The sequence below is a fragment of the Carassius carassius genome, chromosome 19, assembly GCF_963082965.1.
Source record: "Carassius carassius chromosome 19, fCarCar2.1, whole genome shotgun sequence".
In the NCBI taxonomy this organism is placed as follows: domain Eukaryota; kingdom Metazoa; phylum Chordata; class Actinopteri; order Cypriniformes; family Cyprinidae; genus Carassius; species Carassius carassius.
This window is the reverse complement of record NC_081773.1, coordinates 2150650-2178096: the sequence shown is the minus strand read 5'-3', so window position 1 is coordinate 2178096 and position 27447 is coordinate 2150650. Positions and strand designations below refer to the sequence as shown.

The 27447-nt window shown below is 38.0% G+C and overlaps 1 protein-coding gene across 1 annotated transcript in view; it reads left to right on the top strand.

Moving 5' to 3' along the window:
- Nucleotides 1–2554: 2554 nt before the first annotated feature.
- The window catches only part of LOC132094857 (neurabin-1-like), a 41101-nt gene continuing 16208 nt past the window's right edge, over nucleotides 2555–27447 (top strand). Inside the window, exons 1-3 of the mRNA XM_059499488.1 lie at nucleotides 2555–2688; nucleotides 3164–5031; nucleotides 26933–27065. Coding sequence (XP_059355471.1) covers nucleotides 3295–5031; nucleotides 26933–27065 — 1870 coding nt within the window. The 5' untranslated portion in view covers nucleotides 2555–2688; nucleotides 3164–3294. The remainder of the gene's footprint in view (nucleotides 2689–3163; nucleotides 5032–26932; nucleotides 27066–27447) is intronic.

Sequence of the window (27447 nt, the reverse complement as noted above, 5' to 3'; positions counted from 1 at the left end):
TCTGCTAGTATCAGTAGATCAAGAAAACGTGCTCCTCTTAACCCTCAGATCCTGCTGTGCTCCTTTCTGATGATACTGAATGCTAGTCTTTCATATTCCACATGTATATGCTATATAATACTAGTTTATCCCTTCATGGAAAAACCACTGAACTCACTTGAGGTCAAAAAGACCCCAAACCTCTTCATTACCTGCCAGGACATATGAAGAAAGCTCGATTATTATATGGCTTTTGTGTATGACTACAGTTTTGTTTATAAGAACATTCGTCTGTTGTTTTCGGTTAACTTCACCCTTTTCTTTCATTATTTATTCCCGGTGGTTTTTCAGTGGCAGTTTTCTGAAATATAAGCAGGGAACTGACTTCAGTCTCACACAGACACACTAAAGACTTCAATAACTGTCCCTAGTCTGTTAATCTGTAACTAGTAATCTGTTAATACTATAAATGGAAAACCCAAAATAATGACTTCTAAATGTTACCCTAAATTTAGTTCTTCTCATACATCATCATTATCCAGAAACTTTTACAGTTTTATTTATTTATTATTATTATTTGATTTGGTGCAATTTTCACTAACAATTTTTTACATTTTCATAACTCTCATAACAGATCATCAAAAATGCACATTTATCAAATATTTCAGTGTGTTCAAAGTTGCATTGGTCCAAAACACAAATTCAGAAACTATCCTTCTCACAACACAAAAAGAGTCTCATCTACATAAACATTTCATTCACAGTAACTGCACTGTAATCCTATTACTAAATTAATGGTTGATCAGTGAAACGTTTGGTAAATCTATGCATTCCTATTGACAGTTTCTGTAGAACTGCATGGTTTGCAATTCCCAAAATGGGAAGTATTATGCATTATTGCCAATGTGAGGCAAGGTAGTGTAAGTGTATTTTTAATAGGCCTGAATTACTGTAACAACTTGAATTCAGCAACACGGCTAATTTGAAACATGAAGTTGAACGAAATTATTGTTGAAAACACTACACTGAAGATCATACAAATATTCTCATTGCACATTAAAAAGACCTTGTGTTTTGAAGCAATGGCCATGTGGACTGAACATACTGTATGTATATATAACAGTATTGAATCAGGCTTTAAAAGACTTGCCAGCAGTGTTACAAGTGGGATCTGTTTGGATTGTTGATACATTTCTGAAAATGTACACCTTTCATGTAAAAACGAGTATAAAATAAAAACCTAAACTGTATTACCCCGTCACATACTCAGGTCTGAGCCAGTGACACACACACACACACACACACACACACACACACACACACACACACACTGGAGGAAGAGAGAGAACTGGAGGAAACATCAGACAGACATCTGTGAACAGAGCTGGGACACTGTATTCAGAGACAGACCTGAAATAATGTTTCTTTCACTAAGATAAATGTTGTTTCAGCTCAAGTTGAGATAATTGAATCACTGTGACAACAGTAAACATTCTCACTGCAATCTGAACTCAGCTTTGACCTATGAACTTTTATCATATTTTCATTCATCATCACCACAATACATATTAAGAGTGACAGAAATTTAAATTAAACCTCTGATCACCTTAATTATTAAACGAGGTTAAGCCCTACACTATAACATACATGTTTATCTTAATGGCTCATCATAGAAAGATGAGCCCATTAATGATTTTAGTTAGGCCTAAACTAACATTTATGAATAATAATTAAGTAACTTTTAAAAGAATGTAAGAAATAAAGAAGTATTGAAGAATCAAATCAATTAAATCGATCTAAAATTAAACTATTTTTTTATTTTAATTTGTTAAGTGAAAATAGTACATTGAAACATTCAATTAACACTTAAAGGAAATTTAAATTGATAAAAATGTATACTAACATAAATACATAAATACTTACATTTACATATTTTAACTTGCTGGTTATCAATAGGGCTACGTTTTCTTACTTTTCCACAAGCATTCTCGACCTGAGCGGGAAAAGTAATAAATCATACTATTGCGAAGGTTTGTCTAATGAATATTAATTAGGATTCCAGTCTAGACGGGTTTCCTTGGAACGTCATCGGAACCTAATTAATATTCATTAGACAAACCTTTGTCATAGTAGAACCAGCAAATTCACAGTCGGGAAGGGGGTTGGGTTTGATAGCAGCCCTGGAATGCCAGTTAGAGCATGTCTAAAGTGTGTGTGTGTGTGTGTGTGTGTGTGTGTGTGTGTGTGTGTGTGTGTGTGTGTGTGTGTGTGTGTGTGTGTGTGTGTGTGTGTGTGTGTGTTTGAATAGGGAACAGAGACACTGGAGTTGCGTAGGGAAGTTCGATTCTTTTGGCGAATCGATTCGTTTGGACTGTTAATTTCAGACAGCTAATAAAACGATTCACCAGTCATGGCACTCAGGAGTATTCCCAGAAGCACCTCTTAAATAATAATTTGGTTAAATAAAAAATCCAGAAAGGTATACATTTTCGGTCTTTGGGTTGAATTGCACGATATCCCATTACAACCCACGTCTTACAGCGTCTTACCCGAATTGGTAAAATAAACTGACTCAAACGAACGATTCGTTCTCGAATCGGACAGCAGTTCGTTGGAGAACCATGGCGGTGAAACAAATGACATGCTTGGGGATCTAAATTACCCAGAGCAGAAGAACCGGCGCCCGCGGACAGTGAGATATCCGTGGAGGTAAGAGAAGCGCATGACTTGATTGTTGCAGAAGCTGTACTTGTTTGGTACTCGAGTTCCGAAACTTTATTTGGATCATTTGTTGGAACTTATGCTGAGCTATTGTTCCGCGGAGAGTCCCACTGGAGCAGCTTTAGTGGGTTTGAGGGCAGGTTTAACACGGATCGCGGTAGTTCTTGATCATTTGAAGAACATTATTTAATCAAAGTTTCGAGTTTTTAAACAGTATCTTAAAGTGCAGAGACTCTATCAGATATTGACCCCTGAATTAATGGAGACCAATGGATCTGCCTGCAAATCACTGTAGGAAAGTTTTGATCCTAGTTTACAAAGTTTCTTTGATCAAGGGGGAGTCAGTGTGATATCTGCTAACAAAAGAGCGCCGAGATCAACGCTTTACATGCTTGTGCTTTCAAATCGCTTTTCAAATTTCCAAATTCAGTTTGGAATGTTACATTGTTTCTGTTCTTTTCAGATGAGCGCGGGGGTTTTCGATACAATGTATCAGAGTGACTCTGAAGGGCGCATGCCATTGTCCGACTGAGGATACAGGACCACGGACCTAAAATACAGTTTTAACGTAGAAAACTTTAAAAGTCATTGAGAATGATCAAAGCAGAGAGCAAGGGCGAGCGCACCCTGCGCAGCGCGTCCCCGCACAGAAATGCATACAAGTCGGACTTCCACGCTATTAAGTGCTCTTTTGATGGGACCAAATCCGACAGCGAGGACAAGTCTTATGCTAATGGAGCCAGCGACCTCCGGGAGGACACCAGAGGGAGGCCGTTTGGCAACCGGGTGAGCAAAATAAAGAACATTTTCCTGCAAATGGACGGCCAGCAACCACCAGAGAGTCAGGAACCGGTTTACAAAACAGATGCATCTTCTCCTGTATCCCCAGTGTCCAAGTTCCCAGTCAGCACTCACAAAACCTGCCTCAGTAGCACCAACAACCAAGAACTGCAAAGCACGGACAGAACCCCAAAGGGAGAGGAAGTCGAGATAGATAAAGCCACCCTGGCGGAAAAATTTTCAGTTACCAGAAAGCTATTTGAGAGAGGGATAAAAGAGCAGCCTGCCGCAGAGAAGCTGGGGCCCGGCAGGGTTTCTACTCGCCTGTCCCAGAGGAAGGTTCCTGAGGAGGGGCGTGGGGCCCGGAGGTCCTTTGGGTCTTCTGAGAATAGCAGCAGTAGTGTCATCAAAAGCCCGAAGTCACCCACGAGGAGTGCCCCAGAGGAAAGGAGGGAAACTGAGGACTCGAAACAGGTCAATAGACTGTCACTCAACTCCGGGCCTATTTCCAAGCTGTCGGAGAACTTCATTGTGGACGGCGATAAAGAAGATTCAGTGCAAAGTCCTGAGAAACTGAGCAGCTCTACTGAGCGCTCGCTGCCATCACCTCTACGAGCGAGTTTCCAAAAACCCAGCTCGCCTGCTACTGATCCAGAACACAAACCTACGTCCCCAAACTCTGCCAAACTCTCGCCTAAAACCGACTCCAGCAGCCCTCCGTTCAAGTCCATCAGCCCGATTTCATACAAACCCACCTCTCCGACCAGCAGGAGCCCCGGCGAGCCTCTTTCTCCTAATGCTCAAAGCCTGTCATCAGAAAACGACTCGGTCAAAGACTCCATGATAAATGAAGCTCCTCAACTTAGTAGTACTCCTGCGAAAGATCTCAAAGCTTCACCCTCTGCCAGGGGCACCTTTAAACGGCCATGGAGTCCGGAGGAACCAAAAAGCCCAAACCACATAATTCGCAGTCCGTCTAGGGACATCTATAAAGAACAGGTCGCACAAAGTCTGGACCCTGCTGGTGCAGGGGTGGTACGGGCCGAGCTCGTAGTGGTCCAGAACGAGTCTTCAGAAAGCGAGGAGAACGATGAAGAGTTTTTGGAGGAGGTGAAACTGCAAAGAGAACTTAAATTGGAGGCGCAGCGAAAAGATGTGACTGCCTTTCTGGAGGTGTCATCACCTCAAAACCATACAGAGGACAAACAGCTGGAGAAGGATGCGTGTGTGTCAACAGAGCTGAAGAAAGAGGAACCAAATCAAGAAGAAGAAGAGGAGCAGGAGATCATCCAAAAGAGGAATAGCTGTCATGAAGATGATGATGAGGAAGAGAGTGAGCAGGAAGATCCAGATGAATGCGGGAAAACGTCTCCGGTGTTTTATAGTTTTGAGAACGCAGCATTTGTGGATGATAAGGAACCGGTTCAGGACCAGCAGGATGAGGAGGATGAAGATGAGGTCTATGAGGAGTATGATGAAGCTCCTGGTTTGTCTGAGGATGAGGAAGGGCCTCCAAGAAGGAAAATCAGATTCTCCACTGAGCCCATACGGGTAAGCAATGTCATTTTGAAAAAAAAAACAAAAACATATATATATATATATATATATATATATATATATATATATATATATATATATATATATATATATATATATATATATATATAATAAATAATATATACACACACATTTTCATTTTCTGAAAATCCTGCATTTCACCTCTGTGTCTCATTTCACATGTCTGTGGTTTGGAATGCAAAATCTGCTTTTGTTTTGAATTTGATTAATAAAAACCACTTAATTAACGGTTTAAGAGCGCTCAGACACATCACTGTGGCTCTGGAAAGGAGATGATTTGCGGACATTTCAAGCTCTCGGTGAGGCCCGGGGTCAAAGCTCTCTTCAACAGTTGGCTGGTTGCAGAACATTTGTTTGGGGGTTGAAAAGGGGGAATATTTTTAGAAATATTGTTGACATTGCCACTCACTGAGGGACAGAGGGCTGACCTGAAATGTGGATGGTAAATAGAACAGAACAGTATGCTGGCACAGATCCATGTTTCACAAGCAAAGCTGATAGTACAGTGCTCCTCAGAACAGCCTTCAGTTAAAAAGCAGATTGAGAGAATCTTACAAAGCCTGTGAAGAACATGTCTGGATCATATCGGAGACTAAACAAAGGAATAAAATTATGATATGGGATGGAACCATTTAATATTGTCATTATTTAATGGGAGTTTTTGTTAGCTAATATTCTTCACACTCCTACAAAACACATTTCCTTGTGAGCAATCTTCATTTTGATCTCTCTCTTCATGTGTAGTCTACATGTTCACGATCCATGAGATTTTAACAAAAAAAAAAAAAGTGGTTCTTCTTGTGCAAAAACAACCTCCACAATGCTAAGGGGTTCTGAGGGTCTTTCTCACTGCAGTTACTAGGGTGTTGTTCTGGGTGATTGCCTTGTGTTTTTTAAGGTGTTGTGGCATATATATGACCAACACATTCTTACCTGTGCAAGTTATCCCATTTTTGGGGGAATTAAATTACCATATTTGAACCTTACATGCATGAATGTATTACATGTCTTTAGCAACCTGGACCTGTAAACCCAATCTCATGGCAATTCATACATATTCTTATGAGGTGGCTAATTCATACAAATTTGTATTAACTCACTTTGTATGTTTTTTGCTAAATCGTATGTATTTTACAAGCCCCCCCCCCCCCCCCCTCCCCTCACAATTTGTATGAAATTGTGCAAATAACCTACCCCTAACCTCGCCCCTAAAACTGCCCTTCACTAGAAATTTCATACAAAATCATACGATTGAGGTCGTACAAATTTGTACGAATTAGCCACCTCGTAAAATACATACAAATAGGCCGTGAAATAGCCTTGGATCAATAAATCTAACACTGATGCATCTCTAACTGCGGCAATAGTGTAAAATTCTCCTGCTATTTTAAATCACAATCCCAAGAGAATAAAATAAAGCTTATTTTGTTACCTTTTGAAACTTGGATGGGGGCTCAGTTCGAGCAGATGATTCAGCGTCTGGCTCATATTTGTAATTTCAAGCATATATAACGTCTTCAAAATCAGTGTTTTGATCCCTGGCAGCTTATTAACCACATCGTCCACCATTACATGACAGTGACAAATGTTTCATTGCACACAGTAACTGCGGTTCAGTTTTTACTGATTTTAGGATATTCTTTTAGTTTATGCCTGTGGTAATTATGAGTGAAACATCACATCGAGTAACAAACATTGAGAAATAAAGGTGCATTGCACTTATTGAGTCATCAGATATTTAATTTGTGTTGCACAGGAAAACAATATACGTACACTATTATATACCTTGCATGGGTCACTAGCAATCCTGATATATAAGCTTTATCCAGTGCTTGCCATTGTACACACTGTAAGTCCGTTTCTCACAGCCTCGTTTTCAACTGCATAAAATTCACTGTGGACCGTCTAGATGTCTGTGTAACCTGCTAGTATGCTAAAGTCACTGATGCATGACTAGTGATAATGTCTCAACCTTCGTAGGACCCACCTCACACTTACTCTCTTTTGCTCTCTGTTGTCCTGTATTGTTCCTCTGAGATTGTGAAATGAAGGTGTGTAGCTGTGTAAACAGGTCTCGTCCTGGCTTGAGGCAGGTATTTTTCCACCATTGTGTTTCATCTCGGTCTTAACATGTTGAGCTGAAGAGTTGTTGCATTGTTGCGGTGTATGTGTTCATAACTGGGGATTCAAACACTTCCCACATGACTGGTCAAAGTCTTTTATGAACGGGTTTGGTGAAGTTGTATAAATGAAACATGATAAAGACCTGGCAAGCTGCATCTCTGGTGCATTTGAGATCGGAAACAGAAGATCTGTCTGGTTCCTACTTCAGAGTGAAAGAGATTTCATCCTCCGGTTGTAGTTTACAAGGCGTTTGTTGTAACTGGCATGAGTAGTTGAGTGTAGTATGTGATGATTGTCATTAAACAGGGCAGAAATCAGCTATGAGTGATTTATAGTTGTTTTGGGAGAACTTAACTCTGTGTGTCCCCACTGGTCTGCTGCTTTGAAGTAAGATAACTGTGCAGCAGTGTAATTGGTTATTCTGATTGATTGCTTTCAGCACACAATAAATAAGTCATATAGACCATTTTGAAGGATGTTAACAATAACGCATTTCTTGTTTTACACTGTCAATTTCCATAACTTCTGGGACTATTATATCTGCTAACAAAAGAGCACCGAAATCAACGCCCACATTTTGATAAGAACGTTATGAGAACCATGTTAACGTTAGTTACTGAAGTGCCTCCTGCTACTGTTTTGAAATAGTTTGACGATAAGCAATGCTCATGGGACAGTGACATCAACGCATATTGGAGAGTTTTTAAATGTATTAAAATGGTTGCAGAAAGCAATGTACTGGCAGAAATCGCACAATAACCAAATCTCAAAAAGTTGCACAATGTTTCTTTTTAACACATAAAGTTAAACTTGTTTGGATTTATTACAAAGTCCCATCACATAGGAGCATGAACATTTTTGTTATTGTTCAGTGGTGTAACTTCCAGGTTTGTGAGTTTTCAGCAGCTTGTGGTATCTCTAAAGGGTTAGTTCACCCAAAGATGAAAATTGCTTGCTACAGATGCGAAAGCGAATTAAAATTTTATCCAATTTTATTATGACAGACAAAATTTCGCACTCTTGTGCAATGACCTTTAACCAGTGATTTCCTGTGAACACTGAAAGTGTAAACTGCTATACTACCAGACACAATCACAGAGCCCTATGAATCCAATCATACAAATGACATTTACAGTATAATGTGGTATTTCACAGAATGTGTCATTTTGGCTAAATCAAAAGTGGCACTGTACTCCCAAATCGCAGTTTAGACTAGTGTCTGTGAATATTAAAATGCAAAAACTATTTACCATTATTTAACATTTCAAATTTTAAAAAGGTTGATTAAAGTGTCCATGTTTTATATGTAATGTTGCACTTGAAAATGTTGAATGTTTTTATAATCCATTTTGTAGTCATAAACCCAGAAAAATGAAAACGGACGACGAAATGTCTGACAAAATACAATTATTTGAAATAAAAATGAAATTATATTTTTAAAAAGAATAATAAAATATGAAAATCATTACTTTGTATGAATTCAGTCAGACATGGTTTTTAAACCATTAAAATTAAATATATAATATATTTATATATAAAACAGAATTTGGGAAAAGTAAATAGAATTTCATAGGCCCCAAAAATGTTTTATTTTTGTTAAACTTTTAACAAGTTGTTGCTAAATTGTCTAATTAATTGAAATCACTTATACCTGCTTTTTGTTTTACTAACATTTTTATTTAACCATTAAAACATGAGAAACATTAAATTAAGAGGAAGGGAAAAAACAGAATTTGGGGGAAAATCTAACTTGGAGAAAATTTGTAATTGCTAAAACTAAAATACAAATAAAAGTAAAAGTTAAAGATTTCATAGGGCCCAACAATTACAGCCAAGTTTGCCATTTGATTTTTGCACCAATGATGCTTCACTGGAGGCGGAGCCAGCCAGAACACGACAGACAGAACTCTTGTTACAGCAGCAGCTGGTTAGGACAGAAACTCATTAATATGCAAGAGAGAGCTCAAATTATAGTCATGCATGGTTAAGACACATTGGCAGCCGTATATAATTTACAGATGGTTTGATGCATATTGCACACAAAAAGTCCCAAGCGACAGTCACAATCTCAACTCTGATTGGCAGAACTGGTTCAGTATCCAGAAGTCCGGTGCTCTAGCAATAGTCTGGCAACTTGATGTTTGTTTCAATCCAGACTCCGCCGAGGAAGTCCCGTGTGCCAGAGAGGGAGGAGGCAGGACAGGGGCTGACAGTAACCTGAGCCTGTCCCGTCGAGGAAGAGAGATGGAGAGACCGAGTGTGAGAAAGAGAGCCTCTTTGTTCAGCAGAGTGATATAACTCCCTTGATCACCGTCTTCTGTCAGATGTCTCTACATCATCTACAAAAGGCCACATTCTGCACCTTTTTAGCAGTTTATCGTGACTCAATGTGACTCAAGATTTCAGCAAAAACAGTCATACTTTACTTTTTAAACTTAGTTTCCACCTTCTTTCTGACTTTGATATAACAGGGCAGTTTTTGCTATTTTACGTTTAACAATAAAACCCCTCTGTTGTGCTCTAGGCAGAGCCAGGTTGACCGTATCAGTTTATGTTCTGCCCACAGAAGGTCATAATAACTCATAGTAAGTAAACTGTGGTTTGGGATTGGCCAGTCCACTAACCCTGCCCCTTAGTTACTGTTGCTATGCCTGTCAAACTGTATTATTGCCGCTTGTTATGCCTCTGGCAAATATGTACAAAGAGCTGATAGGATTAAGTGAAATATCCCAGGAATTACTAATGATTAACTGTGTATTATGTCTGTTATTTTAATCTCATCTGCCGGTTTGTCATAGAAGGCTTTATCTAGAAACCTGAAACTGGACAGAGAAAGGTTTTGAATCAGTTTTCTGTAAGACTGTGTGTATACTGTGGTGTGTAATGTTTTAGGAAGGGGTGTAACGGTACGCAAACATGACTCGGGTTTGACGTCACTGTTTGGTGCATGGAAGAAAAAATCGGCTAAACATTTATTATTTTTTAATAAAACAATGGTTTACTGAACAAATTGGTTTTCTTTAAATAAATTCAATTACAATAAAATGCTCTTTGGGATAAAAGTTTAGTTTATGCTCTAAACTACATGGGGCCCTTTTACATTACTACAAGGTTACAATTAACAACAGAGCCCAGAATTAAATTACGGTTTATTTTTAACTATAATAATTAGCGCTCAAATAAAAAATGTGTATGCAAACATGTCAATTGCACATGATGTAGCTTTTAAATTAACTTCTAAACTATAAAAATTTTATTTGTTGTTGAGATAGAATCATTTACACAGTGGCTGTCATAACTTATAAGATATGTATTTAAACTTACATTAAATAATCAAGACAGCACTAACAGGTAAAGTAAAATATAATGAAGTATACAGTAGTCAACATTTGTAGTGGGTCAGAAAAGTTCATCAAAGTTGTCCTGAGACCAGAAAACATTTTGTTTTAGGTTTTAAGACAACAAGGTTTTGATCCACTTCAGATGTTGACTAGTGTATAGTCTAATATTTCATTCACTTTTGATAGTCACTGTTCTTCTTCACAGATGAAGTCTTGCCATGCTTTGCATATGCAGTCATAATTGTAAAGACTGTTGGCTCCCTTTACAGTTCCTCGATATCCCTTCACAAGTGAGACACTTGTTACTAGCAGCAGTCGACAGTTTTCTATCTCTGCTGGCTACTTGTGATCCCATCATCTGAGATGTTCATTCTAGTGCCATAGTTAAATGGAGACAGCACCACATAGTCAACAGGTGATGACACAGCGCAGTGTTAATGACACATAGGTAGGTTAGTGCATAGCTTTACTAAACACTAGAGTGTTTCCAGTATGTAGTCTGTGTGTAACTCCTAACTGCAGGCATCTCAAATACTCACACCACAAATAGGGTTAGTAGTATGTGATGATACTTGAAACATTTGTTGGTGGTGTGGTTTATTTTTAAATGTGGTGAGATTAGTATATTTGGAGAGTACCAGTTGTCTGTCTGTCCGTTTCTCATGCTCTGTCTGACAGACTGTAGGTGTGTCTGTAACAGTTGAAATCACAGCAGCAGCTGAAGTGCAATCTCTGAACTCCTCTGCTTTTGATTCGCTGTTTTCATTCTCTGAACTAGCATGCTTTATGCATTTTTATTTTTACATTTTCGACCTGACAATAAAGCAGTAATCCAGTTGGAACACTTTTAATGAATAAAATGAAATAGCAATAGTGTCAAAAATAATATAAATATGGGTAATCATTTGTACAGTAGGAATTGTACAAGTAAAGTTCACTGAAGAAAATGCTGCTGTGTAGTTTCTAGGGTGTTCAGGGAGGTTGAAACAAACCATTGTGAGGTGATTGCTTGGCCCAGCAAGAAACTACCCAGAACAGCCAAGTTAACTTAAAGACTAAACTGTGCTTCATTTTCTGCTGTTTGTGCTCAGTTGAGCATGCACAGCTTTTAAAGAGTGCTGTATTTGTTGTGAGCACAGCACACTACCTAGTGGACCTTTTGTGTTTGAGAACTCAAATCAGTGGTGATGAAAATTACTTTGGGCACAAGCAGGGGTTTATTTGGGCTGGGGCCGTCCAGGGCACATGGGCTTTTACTGGCAACTCATCAGTGGACTTTCCTCTTACATTTTCAACAACTGTACGCTATTTATTTCTGCTGTTCCAAAAGTGCCTCCTACTGGTTAGTGTTTCAATTTTCATTTTCAATAAGCCTCTCTTTTTGTCCAGACCAATGTGAAAATTCACCCAATATGACACCGTTTTAAATTGTTGTCACAATATAAAAATATACATTATATAAAATTTTAAATCTGCAGTTTGTAAATGTTACCTCTTTTCGCCGTCTCTGTTTGAAAACCTCCAGTTGCAGCTGTGTGCAGAATTATTTTCCTTGCGTGGGTTGTGCTTTGGCGCAGCTCCAGCTCGGATGAATCTAATGTTTTGAGGAGGATGTGTGTGTGGCAGTCAATCACCGCACTGGTGTGGATGTTTACTTATTTCACTATCACAGATTCTAGCTTGCATCTGTATGACCCAAATAAGAATTTTCTGCATATATTGCATATATTCCTTTCAACTGAGGAAAAATGCATTACAATAAATAGCGCTACCAATGGTGATTTAAATCTAACAGTCACTTAGCTTATATCAAACCATGCAAATGATTATTATTGTTACTTTATTCTCAAGTTATTAATGTTAACAACATCAGCATTGCCCATAGTGAATAGATGGACATAGACCAATAGATATCAACGGAACTAACTGCCATAGTTGGCTAACGATTCTTTTGGGAAATGCACCCCAATGCGCTGTGATTGGCTGAATGCCTCAAGCATGTGATGGAAATGTTACGCCCCTCACCATAATGTGCTGCTGTGTCCCTGAGTGACGTAAAAAAAACAACAGCATTATGACCCCTTTAAATTCCATTTCACACACTTCAGCATTACATTAACTTTAGTCATTTAGCAGACGCTTTTATCCAAAGCGACTTACAAATGAGGACAATGGAAGCAATCAAAAACAACAAAAGGGGCAATAGTACGCAAGTGCTTTGATAAGTCTCAGTTAGCTTAACACTTTCACATAGCAAGTTTTTTTTTTTAGATTATATAATAATGAAAAGAAAACAAATAAATATAATACAAAAAGATGAAAAAGGTAGTGTTAGTTTTTTTTATAAAAACAAGCAGTTTGTAAATGAATAGAGTGCGAGTCTAAAAGGGGCAAGTATTTTTTTTTAAGAACAGAATTAGAATGGAGTGCTAGAGAGGGTCAGATAAGAGATGTGTTTTTATCCGATTCTTGAAGATGGCCAAGTCCTTGCTGGTACTGAGTTGGGCAGGTCATTCATCTGTAGGATAGCTGAAACATTTTTTTTTACAGCGCACTGAGGATACCCGACTGTCATTTGCAATGCATTTTCTGTAAATCTGCTGTATTTTGAAATGAGTTTTACAAAATAAATGTGAAAAAGAAATGTGTTTATAAAATATTAGAGTGCAGAGACAAGAGGAATGGTTTCGAAAATTTGTTGCTATTTACTGTCACTTAAGGGTGCTTTCACACTAGCACTTTTGGTGCACATCCGGGTTCGATTGATGTCAGAGTTCGGTTCGTTGGGATGATGTGAACGCTGTCTTCCGTACTCGGATGCGCACCCGCAAACCGTACCCGAGTCCGTTTAAAAACGGTGGCCTGGGGTACACTTCATGTGAACTCTGGTACGGTTCGCTGCTTATGTGAACAAAATCGTACCAAATAGCGGAAGTGAACCGCTTTTAATGACAAATGATTTGATGAAAATGTGTGTTTGTGTGTGTGTTTCACTCACTTTCCTGATGAGTGTGACTGACGCGCTGCAAGCAGAGAGCTGTACATCTCATTTATGATCGCCTTCAACGTTCTTAAGAGCATTTTCAGTACATTCGTAAGACAGATGCAAGCGCCGTTATGTACTGGAGCTTTATAAACAAAACGAACAGTTCAAAAACGTAATACATAAAAGTGCAGAGAATAATGTTATGCATTTGCCGCCTTCTCCTGCGCTGTCGTTACCAAGCAACGGGGTAAACAGCTGCTGGCTTGATGCAACAGCGAAACGCGGTTCGGACTCAAATATAATAATATGAACACAGTCCAGCGGGGGCAGGCGGAGGGGGGAGCAACCGAACTCCGTAATAGAAAAGAGGTTAGTTAAACAAATAAAATAAATAGAAACCTTGCAATGGCATGCAAATGCTTGTCATTCTAAGTTATTTATTTATTAGTAAAAAAATTAAATAAAAAATAAGTCATTCTAAACTGATGCAGACATCAGACATCTATTCAAATTAAAATGTTCTTTGCACCGAATTTTCATCTTTCATCTTTCATTAACAAATATTCATCTTGATGTGAAGAAGTCTTAAATTCCTATGGTATTTTGCTCTCTAGAAATGGCTTGGATCCCTTAACCTATGGAAATAAGTCTTTTTTTTTTGCACATTTTAATGTCCTCCAGTTGAAAACTGTTAAGTTGACGGCAAAAACTGTGAGATGATGAACAATAATGATGATGATGATGATTATGATAATAATAATAAATGCATTTAACGATTTTAACAAAAGTAAGTAAATTAAGTAATTAATTCAATTAACTAATATTGACAAAATAGGACTTTAAGTGGTAGGAAACAAGTTGTGTTTCTCTTTATCTTAGCAAGTCAGGATCTTTCCTTCATCCTTACACAAGTCTTGTTGTTATATTTAGCAACACAAGGTTGTTTGTGTTCACCCGGTTTACTGTCTTTGAATGTGTATGTGTGTGCTGTCGTGTCCTGGGAGGGGCGTTGTAGCATTAGTGTGTGTTGATGAAGAGCACCTGCCGTGTGCTCCACCTCTCTCCTCTCACTCCAGGAAGTTCAGCAGCCTCTCCTCAAAACTACACAAAGGTCTGAACAAACACACAGGTGTGGCGCTAGTGCGGGAATACATGTGTTTCTGTGACACACATCAGCCGTCGCCTGAGAAATCGAAACAAGTGTATCACTCGCTGCAGAAATGTTCATGGTTATTATATATATATACTTTTTTATCTGTGTTTTAATTTGAACAGTAGACCTCTGTTATGTGGAACTTTTTCTTGCACAAAAATAAATTGTTAAATTTAATTAAATTTAAACATAATAAAATTGTCATATTTTATGCATTTATTGGAAATAAAACCGTAAATCATAAATACAGAAGAATTAAAAGAGACACAATATATATTTTTGAAAAATAAATTAAACAAAATGCATTTCACAGGAAAATTTTTTTTTAAATGTATTTATTTTATTTACAAGATTTTTTTTTTTTTATCATTTTAAATTATTGTTGAACAAGGAATTTGGCAAAAAATATACACTGCAGGGTTGATTTGGTTTCCAGGCTGTTTAAGATCTTATGCTGTGTTCACACCAAACGCGAATAGAGCGTCAAATTCGCGTCTACCGCGTCTAGTTTGCCGCTTGACCATTTTGAGATCATTCGCGCGAGTAATTCGTTTCATTCGCGCGTCAAATTAACTTCACAACAGACGCGAATTCGCGTCATGGGGGGGCTTCTGCCAGCTGAGTTCACGCAGCATTTTCTACCGCCATTTTTATTCGGATAATTTTCAAAATATTACTGTTATTGTGTCATGAATTGTAGTTTTAAAAGTATTTCAAGCGAGAATGTAGTTGTTTTAAACTCAAATATGCGGTTTATTTATAATGACAGCGTCTATTTAAAAAATGTGTTTCGCCGATCTCGGAGATGAGCTCCATACGATCAGCGGGAGCTCAGAGCTCAAGTATCCGCCGAGAGCAGCCTCATCTCGGCTAGACTCTCTGACATTTGCCGCTGGCTCTGATGTCTCTTTAGTGGTTCAAGTTAAAATATAATTTGTTTGGGGTAAAACGAAACGTTTCTTATCTTTGGCCTTTATTCAATTAATCTATTAATATGTTATATATATATATATATATAGGTCCTTTATTTTATTCCTGTCTCTATAGAAAAATGAACTTTTGTAATATAGCTCTGGTTGACTGCTCACTGACAACATCAGTCGTTCCTCTTGTTGAATGAGTGGAGAAGGGTATTCCTGCACAACCGGAGGCTGCAGGAACTTACTATTGAATGAGTGACTCCTAGCAGGCTCCTGATTGGTTAACGCGGCGCGAATTGACGCGTCTAGTTCGCGCGAATGAGGCGAATTCGCGTCTTCCGCGCCGCGCTAAACGCCCCATTCGCGCCGCGAGACCTCCAGACGCGCGTAAACGCGCCTTTGCATTGACTTAACATTGAAATCATTCGCGCCAGACGCTCTATTCGCGTTTGGTGTGAACACAGCATTACACATTCATCTGAAATTGATGTGTGATTCTCATGTTGTTTCTTTGAGGAACTGTATCTCTTCACAATAATACAGTGGCCACGAAGTACAGGTGCTTCTCAATAAATTAGAATGTCGTGGAAAAGTTCATTTATTTCAGTAATTCAACTCAAATTGTGAAACTTGTGTATTAAATAAATTCAGTGCACACAGACTGAAGTAGTTTATGTCTTTGGCTCTTTTGATTGTGATGATTTTGGCTCACATTTAACAAAAACCCTTCATAAAACCAATAAAAATTTAATATGTGTATAATGTAATGTAATATAAAAAATGAAATCAGCATCTTCAAAAAGTTGATCAGCAGAAGAAAGCATGAAGTGCTCCAAGATTTCATGGTAAATGGGTGCAGTGACTTTGGTTTTCAAAAAACACAATGGACCAACACCAGCAGATGATATTGCTCCCCAAATCATCACAGACTGTGGAAACTTAACACTGGACTTCAAGCAACTTCGGCTATGAGCTTCTCCACCCTTCCTCCAAACTCTAGGACCTTGGTTTCCAAATGAAATACAAAACTTGTTCTCATCTGAAAAGAGGACTTTGGACCAATGGCAACAGTCCAGTTCTTCTTCTCCTTAGCCCAGGTAAGATGCCTCTGACGTTGTCTGTGGTTCAGCAAATCTCTTAACACTTCTGTGTGTGGTGGCTCTTGATGCCTCGACCCCAGCCTCAGTTCATTCCTTCTGAAGTTCAAATTCTTGAATAGATTTTGCTTGACAATCGTCATAAGGCTGTTGTTCTCTCTGTAGGTTGTGCATCTTTTTCTTCCACACTTCTTCCTTCCACTCAACTTTCTGTTAACATGCTTGGATACAGCACTCTGTGAACAGCCGGCTTCTTTGGCAATGAATGTTTGTGTCTTACCCTCCTTGTGAAGGGTGTCAATGATTATCTTCTGGACAACTGTCAGATCAGCAGTCTTCCCCATGATTGTGTAGCCTAGTGAACCAAACTGAGAGATCGTTTTGAAGGCTCAGGAAACCTTTGCAGGTGTTTTGAGTTGATTAGCTGATTGGCATGTCACCATTTTCTAATTTGTTGAGATCGTGAATTGGTGGGTTTTTGTTTAATGTGAGCCAAAATCATCACAATTAAAAAACCAGAGACTTAAACTACTTCAGTTTGTGTACTGAATTTATTTTATACACAAGTTCACAATTTGAGTTGAATTACTGAACTAAATGCACTTGTCCACGACATTCTAATTTATTGAGAAGCACCTGTAAATTCTGTAAATTACTCTTCAGTCTCACTGAATGTCATTGCTTATAATATGAAACATGATATGAGTGTGTCACATGCCCTCAAATGCTGTAGGATCTTTTTTCTTCCGTATCTTCATGTTTCTTCATCATGTTTGCTCTATCTTTGAATCAGCTGTTGTTTTGATGATTGTTTTTTAGTAAATGTATGAGTCAGTTCTCCAAATTCACACATCACATTAACAATCAACATGAGCAACTAACATTTTACAAAACACAAAGTGTCCCAAAATTGCTTTATTTTTGATCATTATTATTTAGCATCTTGAGAAACATTAGAATTTTCCCCCCAAATAAACCTTGTTTGATATTTTGTTAAATACAGTGACTTTAATGCGTTCAAAAACTTTTTGGGACTACAGCGAGTGACCAGGTGGAGTGCATAGCCCACAGCAAATTAATAATAAGAAAAGAAACGCAGCTTGTAGGTGTAAGAAAGTTTGTATTTTTTTTAAGATTAAAGAAGTTGAACAGTAATTATTGACTTTGAAGACAGAAATGGAGACATAACAGGGAAAGACTGGTGTTGTATTGCAGTGTTTCTCTGGACTGGAGCTGAAATGTAAATGTGAAGCAGATGTACACTATGAGTATTAATTTAAGGACACCACATAAAACATGCACAGTGGTCAAACATTAAGCATTCTGTCTTGCTTTGCTCAGCCTCGTGTTGTTCCAAACAGACGACTGCTCTGTTCATCATCCATACAGTGAAATATGACCGGGATCAAGGGTACGAAAACTCCACAATAATGCATCAAAAAGCACTTTTATGCAATTTTTATGATGATCCCTTATAGTATTCTGTAGTCACTTTGTGTGAGGAATAATTAGGGCTATATGATTTCTGTTATGCTGAAAAGGCAGATGAATAATGAATTATAAAATTAATTTAACCATTAAATGAGATTCTAGAAATATTAAAATGGAATAAAAACGTATTTCAAAGGGCCCTATTCCTCCAGATTTGTTCATAACTGAAAATCACCTTCCATAGTCCTCAAATCTTATACATGCTTCTGCACATTTTCTTAAAAACTGTATTTGTGTGTATACAGTATGTGTATATTTATCAGGATCACACACGTTTATGTAAATGATTCATATGTGAATCAGCGGCAGCGTGAGAAGCCAGCAGAGAAAAGGTACTCCTCTCAGAAAACATACAAGAAAGATCATTTTAGCTGTTTAATAACTATTTGGAGCTTTGGGGTTACTAGACGAGGGCTTAGAGATTTCATTTTTGTGAAAACCTAATTTTACTTTATAGTGCTTTCTGTAGCTCAAAATTAGGCCGTGCATATTCACACTTATTTTGCCAGCACAGGTCAAATATACATATATATTTAATTCAAATCGGTAAGATTTGAGAGTAGTTTGCATCACTGGATAATTACTGCAGATCGTTTAACATTTCTATTGTAATGCACTTGTCAATTATGATATGTTTAGCTACTTCTTACGTTGTCCTCTTTCACTCTTTAACCTGAAGTGTTGTGATTAAATTCATGCTCGGCTTCAGTGAGCAGTAAATGTATTCCTATAATTCACTTGCGCTCAGGATGAGGGGAAGTCAGAAGTCAGACAGGAAGGTCTGTGAATGTGGTGGTGTAACTGAAGCAGGTGTGAACAGCGCAGCACAGATTCTCTCAGAGACCAGAGCCGTCAGGTTTCAGCAAAGAAAAGGAACATTGTTTGACTTGCTGGCGTCGTCCATGGCAACAGGAGGGATGGAAGAGGGACAGAAAGAAAGAGAAAGGAGAAAAAAAGAGGCCAAGTGTAAGCACAGAGCGGTGTGAGGTCAGTGCAGGCTCACAAATACTCAAATATGTTCTACAGTTAATTAACACGCAGTCATTGCACTTTCTGTCTCTCGCTCTGTTATTTTTCACGATGGATTTTCAGTGTGTTCACAGGTTCAGTCACGGTGGGAGCAAGTTCACATGCTAAAAGTCATTTTTATTACCAGTATTTTGTCTTGCAATTTTTTCCAGTAAAATAAATTAATAAAATATGGTTACACTTTATTTTAAGGTGTCCTTTTTACAGTGGAACTATACATTAAATGCTGATTAAGTACATGTTAATTACTGAGTAATATTAATGAACTGCATGTACAGTAGGGTTTGGCTAAGGGTTACTTGCATGTAATTATGGAAAATTAATTGTTATTGTAATAGTAAGTAGTAAGTACATGTAATGTACGTAACAAGGACACCTTAAAAGAAAGTGGTACCCAAAATACATTAAACAAAATTGGATAAAATAATAAGACTTGTTTGCAAAGAAAAGTAAGACTTGTTTGCTTTTTTTGTTTTATGGAAAATAGACTTTAAGTTTTACATTTATGCTTGAAAAAAATGGAAACTTCAAGGTGGATTTTCAAAAAATGCCAACAAGTCTTTCTTTTGGATTGTCAAACAGACAGAGCAACCACTTTTGTTTTCAGTTCAGAAAACAGCGACTCTGAGCGGATTCTTTTGAACTGTCCAAAACCTCTAATTAAACCTTTTTGTAATCTGAATTTAAAAAAAAAAAAGTGTACTGAAAAAAGTTTTGTTCATCCCTAAGGGCAAGTTATTTATTTTTCATTGGCTCAAATTAAAAATTATAGATGTGAATCATTACCCTAATTTTGTATTTTTTTTTATTGGATGAATGACATTTTTTTTTTCAGTGTGTAAAATCTTTAAGTCTTAAAATATCTTAAATTTAATTCAAACATGCAGAGACCCTGTATTAAAATATGGTACATGGTTTTGTTTAGCTTGTAGTTAAGACCAATTATTATTGGTTAGGAAAGTTAGTCCCTGTGGTTGAGAGAGAGACGACTGCGTGTGTAGACAGAGAGACGTCTAGTCGTGTGGATTGGGGATTATGTTCAAGGTCGGAAAGCTGAACTGGTTTTTTTCCAGCTTTTGGACTACATCAGTTTATACATATACATATAATCCATCTTCACACTAATCCTGAAACACACACACACACACACACACAAACACACACGCACTGATTTTAAAGATGCCATATTTAACACTTCTATTAAATTTTATGTGAATAAATAACTAACTTAAAGATACAGCTTGCTTTGTTTTTAACTCGTGCATTCATTTAATTTTGCTTGAAATATACTTACATTTTGAATATCATCTCAAAACCTCCATCCTAACTAATATACAGGTGCATCTCAATTAATTAGAATGACGTGGAAAAGTTAATTTCATTAATTACACTCCAATCGTGAAACTCATGTATTAAATAAATTCAATGCATACACAGACTGAAGTAGTTGAAGTCTTTGGTTCTTTTAATTGTGATGATTTTAGCTCACAAATTCAACATATTAGAATACTTCATAAGACCAAAAAAAAAAAACATTTTTAGTGAACTGTTGGCCTTCTAGAAAGTATGTTCATTTACTGTACATGTACTCAATACTTGGTAGGGGCTGCTTTTGCTTTAATTACTGCCTCAATTCAGCGTGGCATGGAGGTGATCAGCTCATCTGCAATTTTTAGGTCTCTTGTTTCTTATTCTCCTCTTGACAATATTCAATAGTTTCTATCTGGGGTTCAGGTCTGATGAGTTTGCTGGCCAGTCAAGCACACCAACACCATGGTCATTTAACCAACTTTTGGTGCTTTTGGCAGTGTGGGCAGGTGCCAAATCCTGCTGGAAAATGAAAACAGCATCTTCAAAAAGAAAAAAATTGCACCCCAAATCATCACAGACTAGGACTGTCACTTTTTATTCGATATTCGAATATGCATTCGAACACGACGTGAAATATCCGTAATCAAACTATAAATAAAATATCTGGTTTTTTAAATGCCATGTGTAGCAAATTTTTTACAGTCTATGATTAGACCGTTTGTTTTTTATTTTATTCTTTGCCATCTTATCCAGTAAAGGGCATTAGACGTATTGTAGCGTAGGCCCATGACCAAATCAAGCGAATAAAAGCTAGTAGCCAGGCACGTCTGTGCGCTCCGAACTTGTGTTCTCCACCGCGGGGAACATTGTAAATAAAAAGAGAGCTGCACTTAATCGAGATCAAGTTGATAGACTGATGTTTCTTGCAAACAATATTAAGAAATGAATTAGGCTAGGCTATATGCCTTACTGATGCTGCTGTTTAAGTTGTCACATTATTGTTTGTGCCTGTTCTGAATCGTTTTTCTTTTTTCATTTAGCCAAATGTTGTGGGATATGCATAGTGGCACTTCATATGTTGATATTCTAAGCTGATAACTTGCTGTTTCAAACATTAAGAAAAAATATATATAATCCAGATAGTCCTGTTTATGACTCACTCTTAATACATTTGTGATTGAATCTCCATTAGGCTTTTTTTTTTTTTATATGCGCAGGGGGGCTGGCAACGTAGATATTAGAATATATTCGAGTACATTGCATGATATTCGATATCCGTTCGAATTTGATTTTTCCCAAAAGTGACAGCCCTATCACAGACTGTGGAAACTTAACACTGGACTTCAAGCAAATTGAGCCACGAACTTCCCCACCCTTCCTCCAAACTCTAGGACCTTGGTTTCCAAATGAAATACAAAAATTGCTCTCATCTGAAAAGAAGACTTTGGACCACTGGGCAACAGTCCAGTTCTTCTTCTCCTTAGCCCAGGTGTTGGATGTGGTCTGTGGTTAAGCAAATCTCTTAACACTTCTGTGTGTGGTGGCTCTTGATGCCTCGACCCCAGCCTCAATCCATTCCTTCTGAAGTTCAAATTCTTGAATAGATTTTGCTTGACAATCTTCATAAGGCTGTGCTTCTCTCGGTTGGTTGTGCATCTTTTCCTTCCACACTTTTTCCTTCCACTCAACTTTCTGTTAACATGCTTGGATACAGCACTCTGTGAACAGCTTCTTTGGCACTGAATGTTTGTGTCTTACCCTCCTTGTGAAGGGTGTCAATGATGGTCTTCTGGACAACTGTCAGATCAGCAGTCTACCCCATGATTGTGTAGCCTAGTGAACCAAACTGAGAGACAATTTTTAAGCCTCAGGAATCCTTTGCAGGTGTTTTGAGTTGATTAGCTGATTGGCATGTCACCATTTTCTAATGTGTTGAGATGGTGGAATTGGTGAATTGGTGGGTTTTTGTTTAATGTGAGCCAAAATCATCACAATTAAAAGAACCAAAGACTTAAACTACTTCAGTCTGTGTGCACTGAATTTATTTAATACACGAGTTTCACAATTTGAGTTGAATTACTGAACTAAATGCACTTTTCCACGACATTCTAATTTATTGAGAAGCACCTGTAGAGTTAAACATTATTTAAAAACGAGTAACTGTCAGTAATAAATTGAGAACAAACACGTTACAAGCAATAAATCAAATATACAAATGAAATAAAATGTTTTTCCAGGCAGGTCTAACTAGGGATGCACCAAAATGAAAATTCTTGGCGGAAGCCGAAGCCAAACAAAATGAAACAATGTGTCTAAGGCCGAAGACCAAACACAATTTTTTTTTTCATTTTTCCCCATATTATGCTTATTGCAAAAAAAAAGAATTTATAACCAAATGTTGTAGCCAAATTGTTGTACACAACAATTTAATTATTTACTTTTTCAAACATTTTTAACATTCTAGCAGACATTATGCCAACAAAGCACAATTTAACTTAAAATAAATAAGCTAGTAATACGTGTACAAACAGAAAACCATCTTAGACAGTGAGCGAATGGTACATTTCTCTTTCATGTCTTCTTGTACTTGATCAGTTAAAGATCACACGAATGTTTAAACTTCTAAGACTTGTCTGAGCGATAAACTTTCACAGTCGGGCCTGTTACAACTCCATCAGCTATCCCTACCATCTTTCACACTGGCTCTTAGTGTCGAGTCCTGTTGATGTTTTACACCTGAAGAGGTTGTAATTTAATAAACAGACATGTTTTGGTGCTGTTCCTTAAGGCATATATTCAAGTTAGCTCTGCTAGGACTCGCTATGTCTTACAAACCAAAATAGACTTTCATCAGGACTCACCAGTTAACCGATACAGCCGCTGCTTTTTAGTTCGGCTTTAATAAATATTCTGGGTGGTCATGATACTGTACATTGAACTTCTATATAAAAAACCAAAATGTTGTCTGCTGGAAAGTGTTGCAGGGCTGTACGCTTAGCTTTTTCACTAGGAGCACAAGTGCTCCTAGTGAAAAAATTTAGGAGCACAGAAAAAAATTTAGGAGCACTACTAAATTTCATAAATAACACAATTTTATTATTTTACACTCAAATCACGTACACAGTAACACATGTGCACTAATACATATAAACACAGGGCCATCATAAGGCCTACTGTTACCCTCAATTAAACACAGAGAACACCCCTGTCCCACATCTTTTTGTAGTCAAGTCGCCTGGCACGCTTGGCTGAGTTCATCCAGCGGTCCACTGCAGGACTTGGATCATAGTCCTCAAGACTGGGCCCCTCCAGGGTGATCCTCATGAGGTCTTCGGTGGTGGAGACTGCAAGGCTGCTTCTTTTGGAGCTCTTTATGCGGTTCTGTGCAGAGAAGCCCCTTTCGCACTGGGCAGCCGAAATGGGCAACACTAGCATCAGCTGCACCAACTCCAGTATGTTCTAGGGGGATTAAGATAGGCCTTACTTATCTCATCTTTAACCACCAATAATAGGAGAAGGGCACTGCAGCATGCAAATACTCAGCAGTGTTTGCTTACCTTGTAATCCTCCCTGTATGGCTCCTTGGTCAGCATGGTCTCCCACAGGCCACTGTAGGACTTGTCCTTGAAAGTTTGACTGACCAAGATCTTCAGTCCCTGCCACTCATCCTCAACAGCTGCCAGGTCACACCCTAAAATGGGGGTTTCCAGAAACAAATGCCGAATTTCCTGCCTGCTTTTGGCCTTTACAGTATTTACAAAACATGAGGTTGTCCTCAAATTCCAACCAGGAGAAGAGCTTGATCCAGTCGGCTTTAAATTTGTAAACCTTGCTAGCACTACCGGTGCTAGCTAGGCTAACTGTTGGCATCTCCTCCGGCTCGACGGAGTCAACATCGTCAGTCCCAGATTCCACTTCTCCCACATTTCTCTCACCGATGTCCGCTCTGTCAGCGGTTTCGCTTTGCTTTTTTAGGAAATACGAGTCAATTCTCTTCATTGTACACGGTCAGTTAATTTTCCTTCAACGTTCGAGTTGAGCGGGCTACGACTGTCACACCGATATCGCTCCGCTCAACTCCACCGCATCGTCGGACTCCGCAGTGGCGTGGAGAAACTAGTCCTCCTCTCGTACACACGTACACACACACACACACACACACACACACACACACACACACACACACACACACACACACAGAGAGAGATCAATCTGTCCTAATTTTAACTTCCGCGGGCGGGGAATCGCCCGTGCTGGCCGGGCGGCGTGGATGTTTTCATTCATAAACTCGCCGCAGGGCGACGTCACCGCATCTCATCACATGAGTTCTGTGTTTTGCAGGTGTGAAAAAGAAGTTGTAGGACAGTGCTTGTCCATTTTTTATACAGAGATGCGCGAGAATTGTGGGCTACTCTACTTTGATACACATAGTATGGATTTAGTTTAGGAGCAAAATGCGAATGAAAGGGTTAAAATCCGTAGTCGCACCGGTGCTCCCTTTTTATTTTTTCTACTCGCACAAACTTTTTTTAGGCGCATATGCGAGTGAAATGCTCGCACTGTACAGCCCTGTGTTGTATTGTATAATTAATATTTTAAAGACAAAAACATGGCATTGTACTCACTCCATAATGGTGACTGAAACCAATGAGCTTCCACTGTGCTGTTATTGGACTTTCAGTTAATTTGGCATCATGCTGATATATCCTGATGTAATTCATCACATCAGAAGCTAAGCACATCTGCAGTGACTAGCAGCGCTGTTTTCTGTGCTGTGATGTAGATGCTTCTCAGTAATAAACTGACTCTTTTTCTGCTATTAATTTTGAATCGGCATCTTTAATTCAAACCACAACCCTCAATGCTATAAACCAAGATTACGAAATACCTTGGACGCCTCTAAACTGTTCTTTTTCCCTCAATCTGCAGTTGAAGTCCTCTAAACTTCCACAGAAAGAGAGGTTAGTGGCGATGATATCTCTGTCTTTGTGTCTTTTCTTCTTAGGAACCGTTTGTAGTTCTTAGGTGGATTACATGACTATAAAACATGTCTGAGTGTGTGTGTGCGTGTGTGTGTACGCGTGTCTGTGCATGTGTGTGTGTGTGTGTGTGAGAGAGAGAGCTAGAGAAAGAGCTGGCAATGATTTGAGCTTTGACTTTGTTCATTCAAACTTTGGAGCCCAGTCTGTGTGTCTCTCCACAAAATAATACTATTTAGGCTACTTTAACTCTGTCTACAGTTGGATTCATTTTATATTGAGTTTCCCCTCAAATTTTTACTCTCAGACTGATAAAATATAATTAGTGGAGCCCAGTGAGATCATTTTACTCAAACCCAGTGTTTTATTGTTCCTCTCTCACAGTGCTCAGGCTTAATCCTATTTCTCTCTCTCTCTCACACACACACACACACACACACATCTAATTATTTTCATTAATCGAGAAAACATTTGATAGACTATTTAGATGGATACTTCAGCTAAAAAAAAAAGAAAATTGTCATTGTTTACTCAAATTTGTATATTGTTCCAAACCTGTAAGACTTAATTTCTTCTTTGGAGCAAAAAGGGCAACTATTGTAAAATAGAGGATTGTTTTGCCAAATAAAAAAAAAATATTTTTTGAAAATGAATGATTGAGTAGGGACATACATACATAGGGACTGTCAGGCTCCAAATAAATAATAATAATTAAATGTTTAAAAGACAAAAACATTAGTCCAGTATGTGAGGCTTAAAAAAGTGTACCTCTGTCCCAGTTACTCTTGCTTGCCCTCATCTTTAGGTATTTCACATTATGTTCCACGAATGAAAATAAGTTGTATTGTTTTTGGAATGAAACTGTGGGATGAAGAGAACTTTTAAGTAAATTGTTTTTTTAAGTAATTTGTAAATTGTAAATTGAACTTTTAAGTAATTTAATTGAAAAAATATATATATATATATAATTTACCTTAATCTGCAAAAAAAGTTATTACATTTTTTAGTCAGAATTTTTGAGTTTGTGTTTGAGTTTGAGATTGTTGCTTGAGCTTCCTGTTTCTATAGACAGTCACACTGCATCAGTTCATCATATATATATATATATATACACTGTACTTTTGGACTATAAAGAATGGATAAATCTCTAATAAATGACTGTGTGTGTGCAGTAAGTGATTTTCTCTGTAGTAGATAAGAGCTGTTTTCACTGGGCTGATACTGTAGCAGAGAGGACTGTAGAGAAGCTGAGTACAGCTATGATGTTTCGGTTTCATTGACATGTCCAGTGTTTTTGCATGAACCGATATGCTGACCAGTGATCTAGGAAGAGCTTTGATCTTAATAAAATGCGTAATAGGCACTCTAAAAGATTATGAAAGTGAATGAACAGTTTTAGTGTATTATTAGCTGTAATTGACTGTTGTTTCTCTGGGCTTTCAGGTGTACAGCACGTTCTCTAATGAAGAGTACGACCGCAGGAACGATGATGTGGATCCTGTGGCGGCGTCTGCCGAGTACGAGCTGGAGAAACGTGTGGAGAAGATGGACGTGTTTCCCGTGGAGATCGAGAAAGGTTGAGTCGTTGTCTTTCACAAAATACTCCAGCTCTCTCTCAGATTGAGTGATTAAAAATCAGTCATACTAGACACCTTTAAACACCATGTTCTGCGCATACATAGACTTATAATTTTACCCAGGGTTTTTTTTCTTTACCAGAAACATGCACTATTTAGTTTTCATGCTCACTTTTCCATCTTACTGAGCCTTAGAATTAAACAGATTGTTTCTGCCACTCTACCTTTAAAGGTAGCAAAATTTTGTGGGCAAAAATAGGTCCATTGTCAATAGTTTAAGGAAGTATGAAGCACAGGTCAAACGGAAATCACTTTCAAACCAAGTTTTTTTTATTGATCAATGTGGCAGATTTCTATTGAAATCACTGGATTTGGCCATGA